The 20933-nt window shown below is 45.3% G+C and overlaps 1 protein-coding gene across 4 annotated transcripts in view; it reads right to left on the bottom strand.

Annotated features, from left to right (window-relative positions):
• LOC139745838 (uncharacterized) overlaps window positions 1-20933 on the bottom strand; it is a 239931-nt gene that overhangs the window by 24851 nt on the left and 194147 nt on the right. For all 4 annotated transcript variants that reach the window (XM_071656434.1, XM_071656436.1, XM_071656437.1 and 1 more), the window contains exons 8-10: window positions 17602-17752; window positions 14996-15071; window positions 4239-4415 (exon numbers count right to left, since the gene is read on the bottom strand). In XM_071656434.1, the coding sequence (XP_071512535.1) occupies window positions 4239-4415; window positions 14996-15071; window positions 17602-17752 (404 nt within the window). The remainder of the gene's footprint in view (window positions 1-4238; window positions 4416-14995; window positions 15072-17601; window positions 17753-20933) is intronic.

Below are 20933 nucleotides of genomic sequence, written 5' to 3'. Positions count from 1 at the left end.
ATATATATATATATATATATATATATATATATATATATATATATATATATATATATATATATATAGGCTACAAGGTTCCTATGAATATGTAATCAAGGGTTAATAATTAACAGTGATAAGGTAATGAACTTAGCCTCGCCATCCTAACATAGAACCGATTGACAAAAGTGTCAGACCTGGGGAGTCGAATCATTGATTTAGGTAATCAATGATACAGACCAGTTAACTAACCTTCTCTGACGGCGGTGTTTCAAACTCTAACAGATGCTTGGAATTCAGGCGATAAGGGAGAGAAAAAAACCTTAAAGGGATCTCTACTTTACCCCCTTAAAAAAAGGGAATGAGATAATTCTAGTAACTGACAAATAATCATATGGTTTTGGTTCCTTCTTCCAATCCCAAAGACTGTTAACTGTACACAGATCCCAATCAGAGTTGGTGATTCGTGATTCTAATCAGTAGGGCCTAAGATATTGGCCATTCGCTTCTGTATGTTGTCTAATTCCGGAGCTCTCGGTGTTTATCAAGCGGTCAGCCAGGTGGAAATGAAAAAAAGAAAATTGAATTTGAAGGTATAGTTATGCTAACTTCACTGGGATCCTGTGTATCAAATATCTGTTATGTGTTAATGAACAAGAAGATTGGCTAACATAGCGTCGTTCTATAGCTCTGCTTCTCTGTTTCCTTAAGTGAAAGTTCACTCAAGACAGAATTCCTAGGAAGCAAAGCTCCAAATGAAAAGATTTCAGTTATCATAACGTAATAGACATAGATGATAACGTAATAGACATAGATAATAACGTAGTAGACATAGATAATAACGTAATAGACATAGATATTAGTACGCGTTATGATTTATCTCAGCCTGAGGTGCGCTCTGAAAATAACTGGCACAAAATTATCTTGGGTAAGTTAAGTGGTCTCGGGGCATTACACATGACAGTAAGAGAATGAATGTGAACGGATGTGGCCTTTCTTCGTCTATTCCTGGCGCTACCTCGCTGCCTGGCGAAACGGCGATCAAGTATGGAAAAAAAATGTTTAACCAAGAGATGATTCTTTGAGATTCTCTACCCATGACAAACGCACCGTAAATGAAAACCGTTCGAAACTTTGTTTGTTTGTTCGTTCATTTTTCTTCTGAACGAGTTGTTTCCCAGAGAGTGTGGAAGAGGCAGGTGTCCGCTCTAAATACAGATCCGCCATTTGCATATTGAGTAGCCCTGTTGCATAGCTTTAAGCTTTCATACCACCACAGATGCGTTAATGACGCATTCTTGCTGTTTTTATAAACCCAAGCGATGAGTCGAGCTATTCTTGGCATTTATATTTTGAACGTTGCAATACCCTCATTTTCATTTCACCCGAGAAAATGAATTTCAAAATGTACGCCCCTTTTTTTTTTTTACCGATATTCATTTCTGTAGAGAAAATAACATTTTTTTTTTTTCTAGACGTCATTAAACAAGAGAGAAAAGTCACACAGTCCTTAACACTTAAGTTTGATGGATCGAATACTGAAGATATATATGTAAGACCGGAACTGATTCGTATTATGGAGTTCGATCCATTAAATGTTATGTTAATGAGTGAAGGAGTCCTTCTCATACTTCAGTAAACATAGCATCTCAATATTTCTAAGTTAGTATTCATTTTGTTCATTTGTCTATAGTTACCCCAGACCTGGTGTTGCCCAGGACCTTGCTAAAGGGCTCCTGCAGTCCAGGGTTGCGCTCCTTACAGTAGCAGGGAAATATAGGCACCAGTGGAGAGAGACTTTCCTCGCCAAAGGTGACATTCACCCGCAGTGTAATTTCGAGCTGGTGGAGTCCGGTAACACACGATGTAGAGTACTCATCAAGATAGCACCTACGCACACTGTATATACGAGTGTAAATTACATGAAATCACCATATCTTAAGCTCTGAAGGTCTCTCACTCTTGAAAGACTATGATTGCGAAACAAATGGCCTGAATTCTACCACCTTTGGCATTAGAGTGGTAGTGGTATTTCTTACCTCTGCCACTTACCATTGGGTGGTATAGTAGTATTTCTTACCTCTGCCACTTACCATTGGGTGGTAGTGGTATTTCTTACCTCTGCCACTTACCATTGGCAGTATTTCTTACCTCTGCCACTTACCATTGGTAGTATTTCTTACCTCTGCCACTTACTATTGGTAGTATTTCTTACCTCTGCCACTTACCATTGGATGGTAGCAGTATTTCTTACCTCTGCCACTTGCCATTGGATGGTAGTGGTATTTCTTATCTCTGCCACTTACCATTGAGTGGTAATGGTATTTCTTACCTCTGCCACTTACCATTGCGTGGTAGTGGTATTTCTTACCTCTTCCACTTACCATTGCGTGGTAGTGGTATTTCTTACCTCTGCCACTTACCATTGGTAATACAGTTAACCATAGGGTTCCCACAGCCTCATACCGCTCGTCTGTAGCATGTATCTTTTCGTGTTGCCTCGTATGAGGCGGCGTATGCTGGAGAGACCTCACGAAGGTTTTCCATACGAATGGATGAACGTGGAGGTTTTAGTTATTTCGTTCAGAACACGATGGCCTATGGATAAACCCACGAACTTCTCAGTTCAGTCTACAAATAAACCCATGAACTTCTCACTTCAGTCTACAAATAAACCCATGAACTTTTCAGTTCAGTCTACGAATAAACCTATGAACTTCTCAATTCAGTCTACGAATAAACCCATGAACTTTTCAGTTCAGTCTACGAGTAAACCCACGAACTTCTCAGTTCAGTCTACGAATAAGCCCAAGAACTTCTCAGTTCAGTCTACGAATAAACCCACGAACTTCTCAGTTCAGTCTACGAATAAACCCATGAACTTTTCAGTTCAGTCTACAAATAAACCTCGAACTTCTTAGTTCAGTCTACAAATAAACCTCGAATTTCTCAGTTCAGTCTACGAATAAACCCTCGAACTTCTCAGTTCAGTCTACGAATAAACCCACGAACTTCTTAGGTCAGTCTACGAATAAACCCATGAACTTTTCAGTTCAGTCTACGAATAAACCCATGAACTTTTCAGTTCAGTCTACGAATAAACACATGAACTTTTCAGTTCAGTCTACGAATAAACCCACGAACTTCTCAGTTCAGTCTACGAATAAACCCATGAACTTCTCAGTTCAGTCTACGAACAAACCCACGAACTTATCAGTTCAGTCTACGAATAAACCCACGAACTTCTCAGTTCAGTCTACGAATAAACCCATGAACTTCTCAATTCAGTCTACGAATAAATCAGTTCAGTCTACGAGTAAACCCATGAACTCCTCAGTTCAGTCTACGAATAAACCCACGAACTTCTCAGTTCAGTCTACGAATAAACCCACAAACTTCTCAGTTCAGTCTACGAATAAACCCATGAACTTCTCAGTTCAGTCTACGAACAAACCCACGAACTTCTCAGTTCAGTCAACGAATAAACCCATGAACTTCTCAGTTCAGTCTACGAATAAATCAGTTCAGTCTACGAGTAAACCCATGAACTCCTCAGTTCAGTCTACGAACAAACCCACGAACTTCTCAGTTCAGTCAACGAATAAACCCATGAACTTCTCAGTTCAGTCTGTGAATAAACCCATGAACTCAGTTCATTCTACAAATAAATCAGTTCAGTCTACGAATAAACCCATGAACTTCTCAGTTTAGTCTACGAATAATCCCATGAACTTCTCGGTTCAGTCTACGAATAAACCCACGAACTTCTCAGTTCAGTAACGTACAGAGGAACATGGACATAGCTAGTGGGGTATTTTTTTCTTCAAGATTGTGGACTCTGCCAACTCTGGTTTAGGTTTGTGTTCTCACGAGAGATTGTGGATGCTGGAGGGAGTCACTGAAACTACATGACTACGCGCCTTGTATGGAGAGTGAGTCGTGACACTGGAATTTCTCCTGAAGATTCTCTCTCTCTCTCTCTCTCTCTCTCTCTCTCTCTCTCTCTCTCTCTCTCTCTCTCTCTCTCTCTCTCTCTCTCTCTCTCTCTCTCTCTCCTTCTGGTTAACCTCTGCCCCCTCCCCCCCCTCTCTCTCTCTCTCTCTCTCTCTCTCTCTCTCTCTCTCTCTGGAACTTTTCCTGAAGATTCTATCTCTCTCTGGTTAACCCCTCTCTCTCTCTCTCTCTCTCTCTCTCTCTCTCTCTCTCTCTCTCTCTCTCTCTCTCTCTCTCTCTCTCTCTGTGCTGGGGCCAGTACTCACCACCCTCCTGAGGATGTCGTCGGGCACGTTCCTGGGGTTCTTACAGATGGAGTAGACGGAGGAATGGCTGAAGATGACGGGCGCTCGGGACACCTCCAGCGCCGCCTTCATGGTCGCCTGCGAGACGTGGGAGAGGTCCACCATCAGACCCAGCCGGTTCATCTCTCTCACTACTGTCTGGGGAGAGGAGAGTGAGAAATCCATCATCAGACCCACCAGTCGGTACATCTCTCTCTCTCACTGCTGGAGAGAGAGAGAGAGAGAGAGAGAGAGAGAGAGAGAGAGAGAGAGAGAGAGAGAGAGAGACAGAAAGAGAGAGAGAGAGAGAGAGAGAGAGAGAGAGAGAGAGAGAGAGAGAGAGAGAGACAGACAGACAGACAGACAGACAGAGATGATGGTGATGATGATGAGATATGAGAGATCTACTTACAAAAATGGCTAGTTCAAAAGGCCATCAGGCTAGTCTCTCAATCCAGTTCTCTGGGAAAGATATATGAGAGACACAAGAACACCAGCAGTCCAGAAGATACATATCTCTCACGAAAGTCGAGAGATAAAGATGAGAAAAATTTCATTTTTTTTTTTCATACAGACTTCGTGGGAAAAGCAGAATACGAAATGCAAAATCGTGGAAGCGAGGTTGCTGGAAAATAGAATTTAGAAACTCGTATTTCCCTCTAGCCATTATCTACTTCACAAAAATATTACTGTGGTTCCAACATTCTGTTGTTGATTAACATCGTGTATGCGTGGTGGCGAGAGAGAGAGAGAGAGAGAGAGAGAGAGAGAGAGAGAGAGAGGGGGGATGTAAAACGGAGGGGAAAAAAAATGGTCTTCTTAATGTTCCATTATTGCCAGAAGCCAAACCACCTGCAAAACATGTGTAATGATGATTAACATCATCACCCACACATTGGCCACTGTGAGGGCGGTGGGAGGGCATCGCAGTGAGCCGGTGTGGTAACACTGATGGAATATACAAACAAACCTCACCTGTTTCGTGGGAAGTCTCTCTTTTTTTCCCCACGAACTGTGGCGCACGGAAGGTCACCACGGATGGCCTACAGAGGGATGGAGGATCGAAAATAGACGGATAGAAAAAGAAAAAAATCGTGGCAGAGGAATGCATAATAAAGGTGGCAGCGAGGTAGGAATATATATATATATATATATATATATATATATATATATATATATATATATATATATATATATATATATACATAAAACGCAGACAGTCATATACAGAGAAATACAGACATACGCATACACAGGAAAGAGGTGTGAAGATATACGAAGAAGTTTATAGACAACTAGATATAGAGCACCAAGGTGGCCACGGAGGATTAGATAGACATACAGAGAGAATAGACGTTCAGACACAGAGCAATACAGACACAGACGCATCGAGGACAGATCTCCAGACACAGACGCATCGAGGACAGATCTCCAGACACAGACGCATCGAGGACAGATCTCCAGACACAGACGCATCGAGGACAGATCTCCAGACACAGACGCATCGAGGACAGATCTCCAGACACAGACGCATCGAGGACAGATCTCCAGACACAGACGCATCGAGGACAGATCTCCAGACACAGACGAAATACAGAGATAAAGAAAACAGAAATAAACAGGCTGAAGTACGCAGAAATACCGTTAACAAGCCAACGGTTACGTAGATGAATAGATATAACGAAAAAGAAAAGAATATGGATACAGAAATGAACGTACAGAAAAAAGGGTGACTGGGGAGGTTAGGTAGAAATGTACAAAAACCCAGGAGAAAAACACAGGAGATATCGGTGGTGGTGGTGGTGGGCGGCAGAATATGAACTGCTCCAGCGACAGTCGACTTGAGAGAGGGAGACACACGCCAAGTGGCCCGGATGCTCCGTCTCCAGTAATTGGGACGCGGGCGGGCGCGCGGACCGGAGGGAGGAAAAATCTCTACCACAACAGCAAAATGCGCTGACGAGAGTTTTTGTAAATGTTTAAGAGACAGGGCGAGGGGAAAGGTGGCGGCTGTGGTGGTGGCTGTGGTAGGGTGGTGGTGGGGATGTGGTGATGGCTGTGGTGGTGGGGAAAGGTGGCGGCTGTGGTGGTGGTGGTGAGGATGTGGTGGTGGCTGTGGTAAGGTGGTGGTGGGGATGTGGTAGTGGCTGTGGTAGTGTGGTGGTGCGGATGTAGTAGTGGCTGTGGTAGTGTGGTGGTGAGGATGTGGTGGTGGCTGTGGTAGGGTGGTGGTGGGGATGTGGTAGTGGCTGTGGTAGTATGGTGGTGCGGATGTAGTAGTGGCTGTGGTAGTGTGGTGGTGGAGATGTGGTAGTGGCCGTGGTAGTGTGGTGGTGGGGATGTGGTAGTGGCTGTGGTAGTGTGGTGGTGGGGATGTAGTAGTGGCAGTGGTGGTGTGGTGGTGGTGGTGATCGTTATGGTGGTTTTCGCATAGCTAATGGTGACAACTTTACATATATATATATATATATATATATATATATATATATATATATATATATATATATATATATATATATATATATGTATGTATGTATTGTGTGTGTGTGTGTGTGTGTGTGTGTGCATCGCCCACCACATGCCATGTCCCTCATCAGGTAAACATCACCAACATAAACATGGCTTGAGAAAAGCTTTTTCTTTCATCATCTCTGAGAATCGTGGCGAACGCTGACGCAACAAAGAACTATATTTGTTCCTTGACATTTTAATGATATGAAAAAAAAAAAAAGGAAAGGACGTGAGGAAAATAAGCGAATATTTCCCAAATGTGGAACAAAGAAAGGAAAAGATTAACGCCACAATGACCCGAGATGCGAGTGTTTGCGAGCGAGATATTGCCAGACAAACAGGTAAGATGAAAGAACGGCAGAGGATATATGTGATGTTCATAAGACAATGATTATGACAATGGTCAAGAGAGAGGAGGTACTTGTCTGCTAAGGGGATGCAACGTATCATATGTAACTATGTACAATCATTAACTGATAGAATAAGTAGTCAGAGAATAATACTACGTAAGGACAACTACACTCGATCGATTCTTGGATAAGAGTTTGGCAAGCAGCCAGCCCCCCAGTACCTACCTCCACTTCGGTACAATTCCAAAAATCTTTCCCCAGCAAAGAATTTTCGTGTGAACTGTTTACAACCGACGTATTCACAGGACATCGCAAGTAGTTACTTCATAACTACCCAATACATTCCCCAAGTAGGAGAAAAAGCTCGACCCTGCCTTACGCTTCAGCAACAGATACATACACACCCGTCCATCACGTACAGACATGACATTTACATGACATTTTCACACCTTAATGAACCAACACCACTAATGACCTTTGTTTATGACGCGGGAGATATTTCTTGAAAGTAAAGATAAGAACCCGACAAGGGATTAACAACCTCCTTACCAACTCAGCCTTGAACACCAGTCCATCAGACATACACCCCTCTGGAACTACACTCCCTCAGGCATGTAAGAGTTACGCTTTTTTTTCTCTCTCTCCCTGTGCTCTGGACATCAACCATCTTTCCAACATTTATAACATCGAATTAGCAAATCAGAGTAACCCTCGGGCCCAAGATGTAGGTTTCCATATCAAAGACAGTGAACATTTAGCTCTCAGTAGCCTTGCACTAACCCCACAAGGCCATACACGCATCACCACACTTCCTTGATCTATTTCTGCCCAGTGGGTGTAAATTCCCTCCTGAAGCGGTGATACAGCGAGTGGCAAATTACTTTTAATAGAAATTCCCATTCTTTACTCAGCCCTCACACAAGCCTCCATCATCTAAGTGCCCGATAAGGAATAGCAAATCAGGACAGGAGATTCAGAGCGAAACTCTACCGAAGAGAAATTATGCTAAGGAATGAATGATAAGTCCCAGAGTGCTTGCACAGTGGAAGTATCCACAAAGACAACACGGAGGATATGGAACGGTGAAGCAGGACTTCGAAAGCACTGAGATCGTCAGATAAGACGTGTGTGTGTGTGTGTGTGTTATCGAAGTCTGTCGATCCATGTCAGACGCATGGGTCTGATGAAGCCTTGCCACACATGCTGAGGGAGTGTAGAAACGTCTGAATCGCTGCGTGTTGGAAGAAGGGTTTAGTGCTATGAGGGCAGTGGAGAGCATATATTGTGCTTATTCTTATGATCAGAAAACTTCATTGAATTGCATTCAAGTTTACCATTCGATTGTGATCTGTAACACGCTAAGAAAGGAAAGTAATTAGCATTCGCGAAGGAGAAGCTTCTTGAAAGGCAACATACAGTAGGTTCATAGAAAAGAAACATTACATGACAAAAGTTCTTTTAATGTCATTGAATACATGCAGATAATAATGGATGGATGGACTGTATGTTCTTTAAGACTGGAAGTGAGCGCCTACCACCGTTCCACGCTAGGGGTGGGTGAAGATGCTAGGGTTCCAGGATTCGAAGATTACCCGAGTGTGAGGAGACAGCCGACACCTGTCAGATATAGTATCCTGGAGTAAGATGTTGTGTGCTGTGAGGCTCGTTCGTAAGGGTCGCTGGTATTCTAGGATATCTAGACTCCTACTTGAATATGTTTGTTGATGTCATAAAAGGAGAGAGGAATGACGAGGATTGAACCAAGCCTAGGACTGGCCAGGATGATGAACATTAACCCAAGGTGGTGCAGAGTAATGACAGTGGGTTATAGATGGAAGAAGAGGTAGTCCACATACTACTGATGCCTGGCAGGAACAGACTGTATGAATCGGAATGTGAAAGGAGCTTGGCTTGGGTGTTGATGCAGTATCCTCTCACAGCCAGAACTCCAAGTTAAGTAGATAGATAATTTACTGGATTATATTGAAATCACAGTCAGATACCTAAGGTCGGTATACTATTTGCCGTGAAGATTAACCCTAAATTACATTAAGCATTTGTGTTTGATCACCACACCTACAGAAACATGACGATCTAGTGAAGAAGGTTCAGATGAGAGGGCCACAAATAAGAGAACTGAGCTACACATTAGAAATATACGAAGACACACGATTATTACCATATGCCAAATCCTCAATCAGACTGACAGCGTCGGCGATGAACGGTCTTCTGAGGAATGAAGGAAGATCAACTTGAAGTATTAACGAGAAACTGAGACAGTCTCTTGTCAGAAAAGATGTAGAGAAGTTCTTCTAAAATGCAAGAACTTCAGAGATGAGGAACGACTGGGGCAGACCTGGCTCCCCCCTGCGCTGTACAAGTAGGTTATACAAACAGGTTGTCAGTCAGCCAAACACATCTGGTCCATTCCTGCCAGCAGTAGGACTGCCACTGTGACCCAGAGCTTCACAGGAGGAGCAACAAACCCCCCAGCTTCATTTTTCTGCTTTGGACCAGGGTTGTGTACCGTGTTCGTCCAGCCTCGCCTTGCCTTGCCCGTTGCAGGAAGTTTTGTGTTTGTCAACATCGTCCACACTAGCAACACAAACGACTTTCGGTTGTGTTTCGAAGGTTGGCGTCGATCGCAGACCAAACTGATGGACTTGCTGGTGTAAAAGGTGACAGCGTTCCAGAACATCTTTTGTTTCCAAAAGTGTAACAGAATTTCGAAGCCAGGTCTGCACCCTTCAGGACACAGCCTGTGGATGTTTTTGATACTATATCCATTATAGTTATCATTATCATTATTGTTATTACTATTATTATTATTAGTAGTAGTAGTGGTAGTAGTAGAAGTGGTATTAGAAGTTATTATTATTATTATTATTATCATTATTATTATTATTATTATTATTATTATTATTATTATTATTATTATTATTAATATTATTATTATTATTGTTATTATTATCATTATTATTATTATTATCATTATTATTATCATTACCATTATCATCATTATTATTATTATTATCATTATTGTTATTATTATTATTATTATTATTATTATTATTATTATTATTTTTTTTTTTTTTTTTTTTTTTTATACTTTGTCGCTGTCTCCCGCGTTTGCGAGTTAGCGCAAGGAAACAGACGAAAGAAATGGCCCAACCCACCCCCATACACATGTATATACATACGTCCACACACGCAAATATACATACCTACACAGCTTTCCATGGTTTACCCCAGACGCTTCACATGCCTTGATTCAATCCACTGACAGCACGTCAACCCCGGTATACCACATCGCTCCAATTCACTCTATTCCTTGCCCTCCTTTCACCCTCCTGCATGTTCAGGCCCCGATCACACAAAATCTTTTTCACTCCATCTTTCCACCTCCAATTTGGTCTCCCTCTTCTCCTTGCTCCCTCCACCTCCGACACATATATCCTCTTGGTCAATCTTTCCTCACTCATTCTCTCCATGTGCCCAAACCACTTCAAAACACCCTCTTCTGCTCTCTCAACCACGCTCTTTTTATTTCCACACATCTCTCTTACCCTTACGTTACTCACTCGATCAAACCACCTCACACCACACATTGTCCTCAAACATCTCATTTCCAGCACATCCATCCTCCTGCGCACAACTCTATCCATAGCCCACGCCTCGCAACCATACAACATTGTTGGAACCACTATTCCTTCAAACATACCCATTTTTGCTTTCCGAGATAATGTTCTCGACTTCCACACATTCTTCAAGGCCCCCAGAATTTTCGCCCCCTCCCCCACCCTATGATCCACTTCCGCTTCCATGGTTCCATCCGCTGCCAGATCCACTCCCAGATATCTAAAACACTTCACTTCCTCCAGTTTTTCTCCATTCAAACTCACCTCCCAATTGACTTGACCCTCAACCCTACTGTACCTAATAACCTTGCTCTTATTCACATTTACTCTTAACTTTCTTCTTCCACACACTTTACCAAACTCAGTCACCAGCTTCTGCAGTTTCTCACATGAATCAGCCACCAGCGCTGTATCATCAGCGAACAACAACTGACTCACTTCCCAAGCTCTCTCATCCCCAACAGACTTCATACTTGCCCCTCTTTCCAAAACTCTTGCATTTACCTCCCTAACAACCCCATCCATAAACAAATTAAACAACCATGGAGACATCACACACCCCTGCCGCAAACCTACATTCATTATTATTATTATTATTGTTATTATTATTATTATTATTATTATTATTATTATTATTATTATTATTATTATCATTATTATTATCATTATTATTATCATCATCATTGTTATCATTATTGGTTACCAATGATGGCAGCTGTGTCCTCAACACCCGTGATTTCATCATGTGTGAGACGGTGAACATTGTGGTCAACATCGACTTTATTATTCCCTGACTAGATAGATGCATCAGACTCCGGGTTCCCCTCCAAGAATCTGTGGCGGGTCTCTCTCTCTCTCTCTCTCTCTCTCTCTCTCTCTCTCTCTCTCTCTCTCTCTCTCTCTCTCTCTCTCTCTCTCTCTCTCTCTCTCTCTCACGCAGCCAATGTGCCCTACAAGTTCATCTGTCATGCTGCTGACGGCAGTAGACGCCTCTGGGGGGCCTTAGTTACGGTGAAGAAAGCAAACTACAGACACACACGCACGACCCTTGCGCTCAACATAGCACACGAAGAGCTTGCCAGTAAAAGGAATATCTATGTTACCAAGCGTTACCGGTGTGTGTGTGTGTGTGTTATCTTGTGCCCATCACCCAAGCGTCTTAAATAGATACGTAGTTGTTTATGATGTACCCTGCTTTTCATGAGTTTATGCTGAATCCTTACTCAGTTGCAAAGAGCTGTGTGATACACAATGAATATTATTCTTTCCACCTGATGCATTTCAAGCTCTACGAAATCTATCGACGGGTGATGTATTTGATATTAGATGATGATGCTGATGATGTTCACACAGGATCATGGTTGATAGACAGGTAATCGCTTCAATCAGTCCCATGTTCCATAACGTGATTCTGATCGAGTCATCTATGCTGTGGCTGGTCTACCAATGTATTGTGATGGGAAAATTCTCGTATTTCTGATTTTTGCATCATCGTTTCCCCCCCCCCCCTTTTTTTGTATATATTATGTCCACGCATATAATCACTCAGCCAATATATATACGTATATATATATATATATATATATATATATATATATATATATATATATATATATATATATATATATATATATATATATTCCTATGAGTCCACGGGGAAAATGAAACACGAAAAGTTCCCAAGTGCACTTTCGTGTAATAATCACACCATCAGGGGAGACGCAAGAGAGAAATATAATAGTCAGTTGATATACATCGAAGAGACGAAGCTAGGACGCCATTTGGTGAACAGAATATTTCCCTTAACACATTATTTATTAAAGACCAATGCATATTTACCACTCACTAGCTTTCTGTTTGCTTTCTTCAGCTTTTCTCACCAAAGGTTTTCCTTATCAGATAAAGTCTGAATTCAATGTCCTTTATTGATATTTACTCTCGTCTTGAAATACTCGAGACGTTTCGGGCACACGAGCACTGCACCTAAGTCAAAAAAATTATAAATTGTACAACACAATTTAAAGAACAAATCATAAATGGATCATATCATAAAGTGTTACAAATGAGAGCAGTGACGTCGATAATATGCTGATCGGTGGACCGTGTTCCCTCGGAGTTGATGTGTGGCAGTGTGGTCTGTAGGGGATCAAACCCACTGAGTCACCGGTTGGAGGGTTTGTCTGAGGTCTCCGCATCTGGGAAAGTCCGGAAGAGGTAGAGAGTGGTGGAGTCATTTGGGGCACGGTAGGCAATAATTGTAGAGTCTTGGCTTGTCCTCTACGTACTTTGATGATTTATGAAGGGGTTATAGTCTCTTTTGTACATGGCTTCTGTTATCTGCAGTCATGTAGGGTCGTGGCAAAGGTTTCAGTATTGTCAGGTTTTCAGTAAGATGCTAACGAGTGAGATTCATGTCATGTTACTGTTGTATAGGTAGTTTAGGGCCTCTATACTGAAGATGTAGTGGTCATACCAATGTGATTCACGTTGTTTTGAAGCTTACAACCTTCAACTGGGCAGATGTAAGCTACGTTGGTTGACCATAGCGGGTTGTTATTTTGTGAGAGGTTGTTTCTCATAATGTAGTCGCTAGTTTTGTTGTTCTTGTTAAATGACGTCGCTGAGACGATCATCAGGGATGTTGTAGGTAATGTTCCGCTATGTTGTTTTCAGGATACGTTCGTCTGCCCGATAGGCAATGGACGTCTGGTTCTTGTTGAAATCTCGATAAACAATTCCAGGTTGTTGTTGGCTATTATGAACAAGTTGATTTTGGACGACCACCCTTGTCTCTTTGTCAATAATTTCATTAGAAAAACCATTGTTAGCCAAAAGTTGCTCGACTCTGGTGATTTCTTGGTGGACCAGGTCCCATGATGACCTAGTCTTGTAAGCAAGAGTTAGGTAGGCTCTAAATAACGCTAAATTTGTACCTCTCGAGGCACTCACCTCCAGCGTTCAGTCACCCGCTCGAATTGGTAGTCTTACGATGAACGCTGGTGTGGTGTTCCCTAATATGAACCCGGATCTCTGTGTGTAGGTAGGGGATCTCGTTGTCTATATCCAAGTGAATCTCAGGACAGATGTCTCCTCCATAGATACATTGATAGATAGATAATAAAATAGATATGAATATAAATAGATGGATATTCACTTATCTAATTTGTTTATAATTACCTCAGGGCCTCTTTCTAAGAAAGAGTCCTGCTGTTGCCAAGGCCCTCTCTCTCTAAACACTCCCCCAGCCCAAAGCTGCGCTATTTCCAGCAGCAGGGAAATGTGGACTCCTGTCATTAAAAGGAGGCAAATGCGAAGGACATGGAGGGAGGTTCAAGTCTCCAGTGTGCTGAGGGTGGAGGGGCCACAGTAGAAAAGTCGATTACTGTTTGCACATAGCGTATGCCTGGTGACAGACTGAGGAAATACTGCAGAAGCTGCTGTCCGAGTTGTGGGGAATTTATCAAAGAGGATGTTGCGTGCTAATGCAAATAAAAGTAAGGTTGTGAGGTTTAGCAGGGAAGTTAAAGAGGTTGTTGTGAGTGCGAGTTTGACTCTTTCTTTTCTTGTTGAAGGCTCAAGTCACAGACTAAAGTCCACGTCAAGGCCAGGCCTTAGTTGAAATATAGAGAGAATTATGAAACGGAAAAAAAAAGAAAATTTTACGACTTTTGGAGGAAGTGAAAACCCTGTCTTTTGAAATGTGCCAGGTCATAGTTACTGGGAAAAACATGAGAAGGTTGTAAAGGTTCGACGTGTCGGGAAAGGGGCAGCTATCAAAACGGAGAACCAGGAGGATATGGAGTGTTTTATGTACTTGGGAGTGATTATGGCGGGGGATGGAACTATAGGAGCTGGGTTGAATCTTGTGTGGCTGAGGGATGGGAAAGATCTCTGGCGTATTGAGTGTGTGGAAGGAGAAGCCACCATCTGTGAGGGGAAGGATGGGTGTGTGTCTGTGTTAGTATGATCGTCCCGACGGTGTTGTGTGAGTGCGAGTCTTTGGGCCCTAAATGCTGATGGTGCTGGTGTACCTAAGTGACCTTCACACCAACGCTGAAGCCACTGGGATTAACCAAGCGACCTTTTCCGCCCTTGTTTTGCCGTGGCTGGGAGGTGGTGTAACCTGACGACCTTTTGTGCCAGTGCTGGCGCTACTGTATGACATTATTATGGGCGACTTCTACACCACTGTTGGCCGAGCTGGGTAGTAACCTGATGGCCGCCTGTCATGTCCACCTACCTTGCCGAAGTGTGTGAGGCCGCGCGGGGAGTTGGGGTCCTCCAGGTCCGTCTCCCTGGCTCTGGCACACTCAGCCCTGAAGGAGGAGATAAGGAAAGGGGAGAAACATCGTCAGGAGAACCTGCGTCACGAAGAGATCCATACCAATGATAACATTTTGCTGTCATTTCGCCTAATTTCTGGCTTTGTCATTCTGATGCACTAAATACATCTACGACATTAGGGATTTATATAATTTTTTTTAGTGTATTAAAGTAGATAAGATGTTTAGTGTTTAATACAGGTGTGGGAAGAGCAAGAGCAAATTGGCAGGTGTGAATATTTCCCCCTGGAATGATGCAGGTGTGTGTGGTGAGAGAGGTATAAGGCAATAGGTATGGGGACTCACCAGAGTTGCTGTGAGTGTAGGGAACTCAGTAAGGGGTAGGGAGTCACCGTGGGGTGTTGCAGGTGTGTGGATTCACCAGATGATGATGCAGGTGTGAGGATTCATCAGGAGTAGCTAGAGACGGCACACAAGTGTAGGGAATCACCAGAGGTGTTGGGGACTTACCATGGAGTGCTGCAGGTATGGGGACTCACCAGGAGTTGCTGAAGGTATGGGGACTCAACAAGTCTTAGGACTCTCAGAGGATGCTACAGGTGTGGGAACTCACGATGGGATGTTGTAGGTGTGGAGACTTACCAGGGGTTTTGCTGCTGGTGTGGGGGGCGCAGCAGGTGTGGGGACTCATTTTGGGGTGCTGCAGGTGTGGAGACACGTTAGGAGGTGCTGCAGGTATGGGGACTCAACCGGGGCTGCTGTAGGTATGGGGACTCACTAGTGGATTTGTTGTAGGTGTGGGAACTCATCAGAGATGATGCAGGTGTAGGGACTCATCAGGAGCTGCTGCAGGTTAGGGGAACTCACCAGAGGTGTTTTAGGTGTGGAGACTTACCAAGGGACTTGCTGCAGGTGTGGGGACATACCAGAAGGTACTGTAGGTATGGGAACTCGCTAGGGTTCTGCTGCAGGTGTGAGAACTCACCAGAGGGTAGAGCTGCAGGTGTGGGGACTCACCACTGGGTAGAGCTGCACGTGTGGGGACTTACCCGGGGGGGTAGAGCTGCAGGTGTAGGGACTCACCATGGGGTAGAGCAGCAGGTGTGGGGACTCACCATGGGGTGCTGCAGGTGTGGGGACTCACCAGGGGTGCTGCAGGTGTGGGGACTCAACAGGAGAAGAGTTGCAGGTGAGAGGACTCACCAAGGACTGTGCAGCAGGTGTGGGGACTCACCACAGGGTAGAGCTGCAGGTGTGTGGACTCACCATGGGGTGCTGCAGGTGTGGGGACTCACCACTGGGTAGAGCTGCACGTGTGGGGACTTACCCGGGGGGGTAGAGCTGCAGGTGTAGTGACTCACCATGGGGTAGAGCAGCAGGTGTGGGGACTCACCATGGGGTGCTGCAGGTGTGGGGACTCACCAGGGGTGCTGCAGGTGTGGGGACTCAACAGAAGAGTTGCAGGTGAGAGGACTCACCAAGGACTGTGCAGCAGGTGTGGGGACTCACCACAGGGTAGAGCTGCAGGTGTGTGGACTCACCATGGGGTGCTGCAGGTGTGGGGACTCACCAGGGGTGCTGCAGGTGTGGGGACGCAACAGGAGAAGAATTGCAGGTGTGAGGACCTACCAAGGATTGTGTAGCAGGTGTGGGGACTCACCACGGGGTAGAGCTGCAGGTGTGGGGACTCACCATGGGGTGTTGCAGGTGTGGGGACTCACCAGGGGTGCTGCAGGTGTGGGGACTCACCAGGAGTGCTGCAGGTGTGGGGATTCAACAGGAGAAGAGTTGCAGGTGTGAGGACTCACCAAGGATTGTGCAACAGGTGTGGGGACGCACCACGGGGTAGAGCTATAGGTGTGGGGACTCACCATGGGGTACTGCGGGTGTGGGGACTCACCAGGGGGGCTGCAGGTGTGGGGACTCAACAGGAGAAAAGTTGCAGGTGTAAGGACTCACCAAGGATTGTGCAGCAGGTGTGGGGACTCACCTGGGGGTAGAGCAGCAGGTGTTGGGACTCACCAGGAGGGTAGAGCTGCAGGTGTGGGGACTCACCAGGGGGGTAGAGCTGCAGGTGTGGGGACACCAGGGGGGTAGAGCTGCAGGTGTGGGGACTCACCAGGGGTGTAGAGCTGCAGGTGTGGGGACTCACCAGGGGGTAGAGCTGCAGGTGTGGGGACTCACCAGGGGTAGAGCTGCAGGTGTGGGGACTCACCTGGGGGTAGAGCTGCAGGTGTGGGGAATCACCAGGGGGGGTAGAGCTGCAGGTGTGGGGACTCACCTGGGGGTAGAGCTGCAGGTGTGGGGATTCACCATGGGGTGCTGCAGGTGTGGGGACTCGCCAGGGGTGCTGCAGGTGTGGGGACTCAACAGGAGAAGAGTTACAGGTGTGAGGACCTACCAAGGATTGTGCAGCAGGTGTGGGGACTCACCAAGGATTGTGCAGCAGGTGTGGGGACTCACCAAGGATTGTGCAGCAGGTGTGGGGACTCACCAGGGATGGTGCAGCAGGTCTGGGGACTCACCAAGGGGGGAGGGTAGAGCTGCAGGTGTGGGGACTCACCATGGAGTGCTGCAGGTGTGGGTGAGGGTCATGTAGCGAACACCCAGGTCTCGCAGTGCCCGCAGGACGCCCAGGGAGTTCTGGATGGCGTGGCCGCCCTCCACACCGATCAGGCTTGCGATGCGACCCTCCTTGAACGCCGCCTCGGCGTCTGGCGGAGGAGAAGAGGAGCGGGGTAGAGGAACTCGCCTTTTGGCAGAACAGACAACACGCAGACAACGCATCCATGTCGCTCCTGGTGGGAAATTATCTCTCTGCCGACACGATATTCGTCTTATTATCTATTTATCTATCTCTATGTATCTAGCTATCTATCTGTAGAGTCTGTATGGTGTTACCAGACTCCGCCTGCTTGAGGTTACCCCCGGGGGTGAAACGATCCCCTTTGGCGAGGTTGTTTCTTCGAGAGGACAGCCCCCGTCAAACATCTCACTCCAGAGAGACTCTACTTCCCTGCTACAGGAAGCAGCGCAGTGTTGGGGCTGCAGCAAACTTTAGAAAGAAACAGGGTAACACCAGGGCGCTTTCATACAAATTAGTCTTACATAAATAATGATAATAATAATAATAGTAATGATGATAATAATAATAATATTAATGATAATAATAATAATGATAATAATAATAATTATAATAATAATAATGATAATAATAATGATAATAATAATAATAATAATAATAATAATAATAATAATAATGATAATAATGATAATAATGACGATTTTAATAATGATGATAATAGTAATAATAATGATAATAAGAATGATGATAGTAATTATAATAATAATGATAATAATAATAATAATAATAATAATAATAATAATAAGAAGAAGAAGAAGAAGAAGAAGAATGATAATACTCTAATAAGTTTCTCTGGGAGTGTCTTCGTGTGTATGTGTGTGTGTTCATGTGTGTGTGTGTGTTTGTGTGTGTGTGTGTGTGTGTTTGTTCATGTGTGTGTGTGTGTGTGTGTGTGTGTGTGTACTTATGTTTGTATACGAGTGACTGTCCACTGGATACCTGGTGTATAGTCTTGCTGATCTGTTTGTGCTATATACATGTGTCTTCATCATAGAAGCACACACATACACACAAGCACAACTGACCATCAGCTCAAGTGTAACCGAATAAAAAAGATGATCTTTATTCTCCATGTTTATAATTCCTGGGGAGTCTCTTCTCCCACAGTGTCAGTCCCAGCTCTCCCACAGTGTCAGTCCCAGCTCTCCCACAGTGTCAGTCCCAGCTCTCCCACAGTGTCAGTCCCAGCTCTCCCACAGTGTCGGTCCCAGCTCTCCCACAGTGTCGGTCCCAGCTCTCCCACAGTGTCGGTCCCAGCTCTCCCACAGTGTCGGTCCCAGCTCTCCCACAGTGTCGGTCCCAGCTCTCCCACAGTGTCGGTCCCAGCTCTCCCACAGTGTCAGTCCCAGCTCTGTGGACTCAGCTCTCCCACATTGTCAGTCCCAGCTCTGTGGACCCAGCTCTCCCACAGTGTCGGTCCCAGCTCTCCCACAGTGTCAGTCCCAGCTCTGTGGACCCAGCTCTCCCACATTGTCAGTCCCAGCTCTGTGGACCCAGCTCTCCCACAGTGTCGGTCCCAGCTCTCCCACAGTGTCGGTCCCAGCTCTCCCACAGTGTCAGTCCCAGCTCTGTGGACCCAGCTCTCCCACATTGTCAGTCCCAGCTCTGTGGACCCAGCTCTCCCACAGTGTCGGTCCCAGCTCTCCCACAGTGTCAGTCCCAGCTCTGTGGACCCACCTCTCCCACAGTGTCGGTCCCAGCTCTGTGGACCCAGCTCTCCCAAAGTCTCGGTCCCAGCTCTCCCACAGTGTCGGTCCCAGCTCTGTGGACCCAGCTCTCCCACAGTGTCGGTCCCAGCTCTCCCACAGTGTCAGTCCCAGCTCTGTGGACCCAGCTCTCCCACAGTGTCAGTCCCAGCTCTGTGGACCCAGCTCTCCCACAGTGTCAGTCCCAGCTCTGTGGACCCAGCTCTCCCACAGTATCAGTCCCAGCTCTCCCACAGTGTCGGTCCCAGCTCTCCCACAGTGTCAGTCCTAGCTCTCCCACAGTGTCGGTCCCAGCTCTCCCACAGTGTCAGTCCCAGCTCTGTGGACCCAGCTCTCCCACAGTATCAGTGTCAGCCCTCCCATAGTGTCAGACCCAGCTCTCCTGCAGCGTCAGTCCCAGATGGTCTTCAGAACGTCTCTACGTATACCACGAAGTTCCTTCCTCCACAAGAAGCCCATTAGCGCCTCAACACCCATTTCTCCACGGTAATTACCTTGTTCTTCCCCTCTCCTTCCCTTCCTCCCTCCCTTCCTCTAATCATAGTCAGGATTGACAAGACATCTCATCGATGAGGCACTTTTGTCTTTACTTTTTTTCTTTCACGGACGAGCTCAAGAAGCAGAGGAAGAGCGAAGAAGGAGGAGGTGCTGGTGGTTGTGGAGGAGGTGGTGGTGGTGGTCGGGGAGGTTGTGGTGCTGGTGTTGGAGGAGGTGGTGGTGGTGGTGGAGGAGGTGGTGGTGGTGCTGGTGTTGGAGGAGGTGGTGGTGGTGCTGGTGTTGGAGGTGCTGGTGGCGCCGGCGCGACCGACTTACTTAACGTTACCTCCTGCATTCTGGTGAGGCGGAGGTATAATAATGCCCTGTCATTTGGTGATGGCCCGGCAGGGTTATCATTCCTCGACGTGGGGGCGAAATCTATCATACCCGGGTCTAGAGCGGAGGATGATAGTTACTGGGACGCCATCATCATCATCATCACTGTGATCCTCTTCCTTTTCTTCTCGTACCCGTGTCTTCCAGTCTTCCATGCACGGTCATTACGTCAAAGCAATATGTCACAGTATTTCTTCTTACGCAGATGATCTTGATGGTTACTTTGCTTTTATATTACTAGATTTCTCTATATCAAAATGTTGACCTGATGATATTTACTTATGGGTTAGAAGAATTAAGAAAGCAATATATACATAGGAATATAAAGGAATTCAAACAGCAGCAGACTCATTATTGGGTCCCTTCGACGCTGTGTGTGATAGTGGATGATGTCAGAAACTCACAGATTAGCGTGGTATAAGTTTAGAAGTGTGCAGATAATGAGGCACCAATATTGTAAGTTTGTGGACTTGAAGCGAAATCTTCATCAAGGGGGAGGGGGAAGGTATTCCATGTGTGGCGAGGTGGTGATGGGAGTGAATGGGGGCAGACAGTGTGAATTGTGTGCATGGGTATATATATGTATGTGTCTGTGTATGTATATATATGTGTACATTGAGATGTATAGGTATGTATATTTGCGTGTGTGGACGTGTGTGTGTATACAGTGTG

Source organism: Panulirus ornatus, chromosome 63, assembly GCF_036320965.1.
Source record: "Panulirus ornatus isolate Po-2019 chromosome 63, ASM3632096v1, whole genome shotgun sequence".
NCBI classification, from domain to species: Eukaryota; Metazoa; Arthropoda; class Malacostraca; order Decapoda; family Palinuridae; genus Panulirus; species Panulirus ornatus.
The sequence above is the reverse complement of the archived record's forward strand: the minus strand, read 5'-3'. Positions and strand labels throughout refer to the sequence as shown.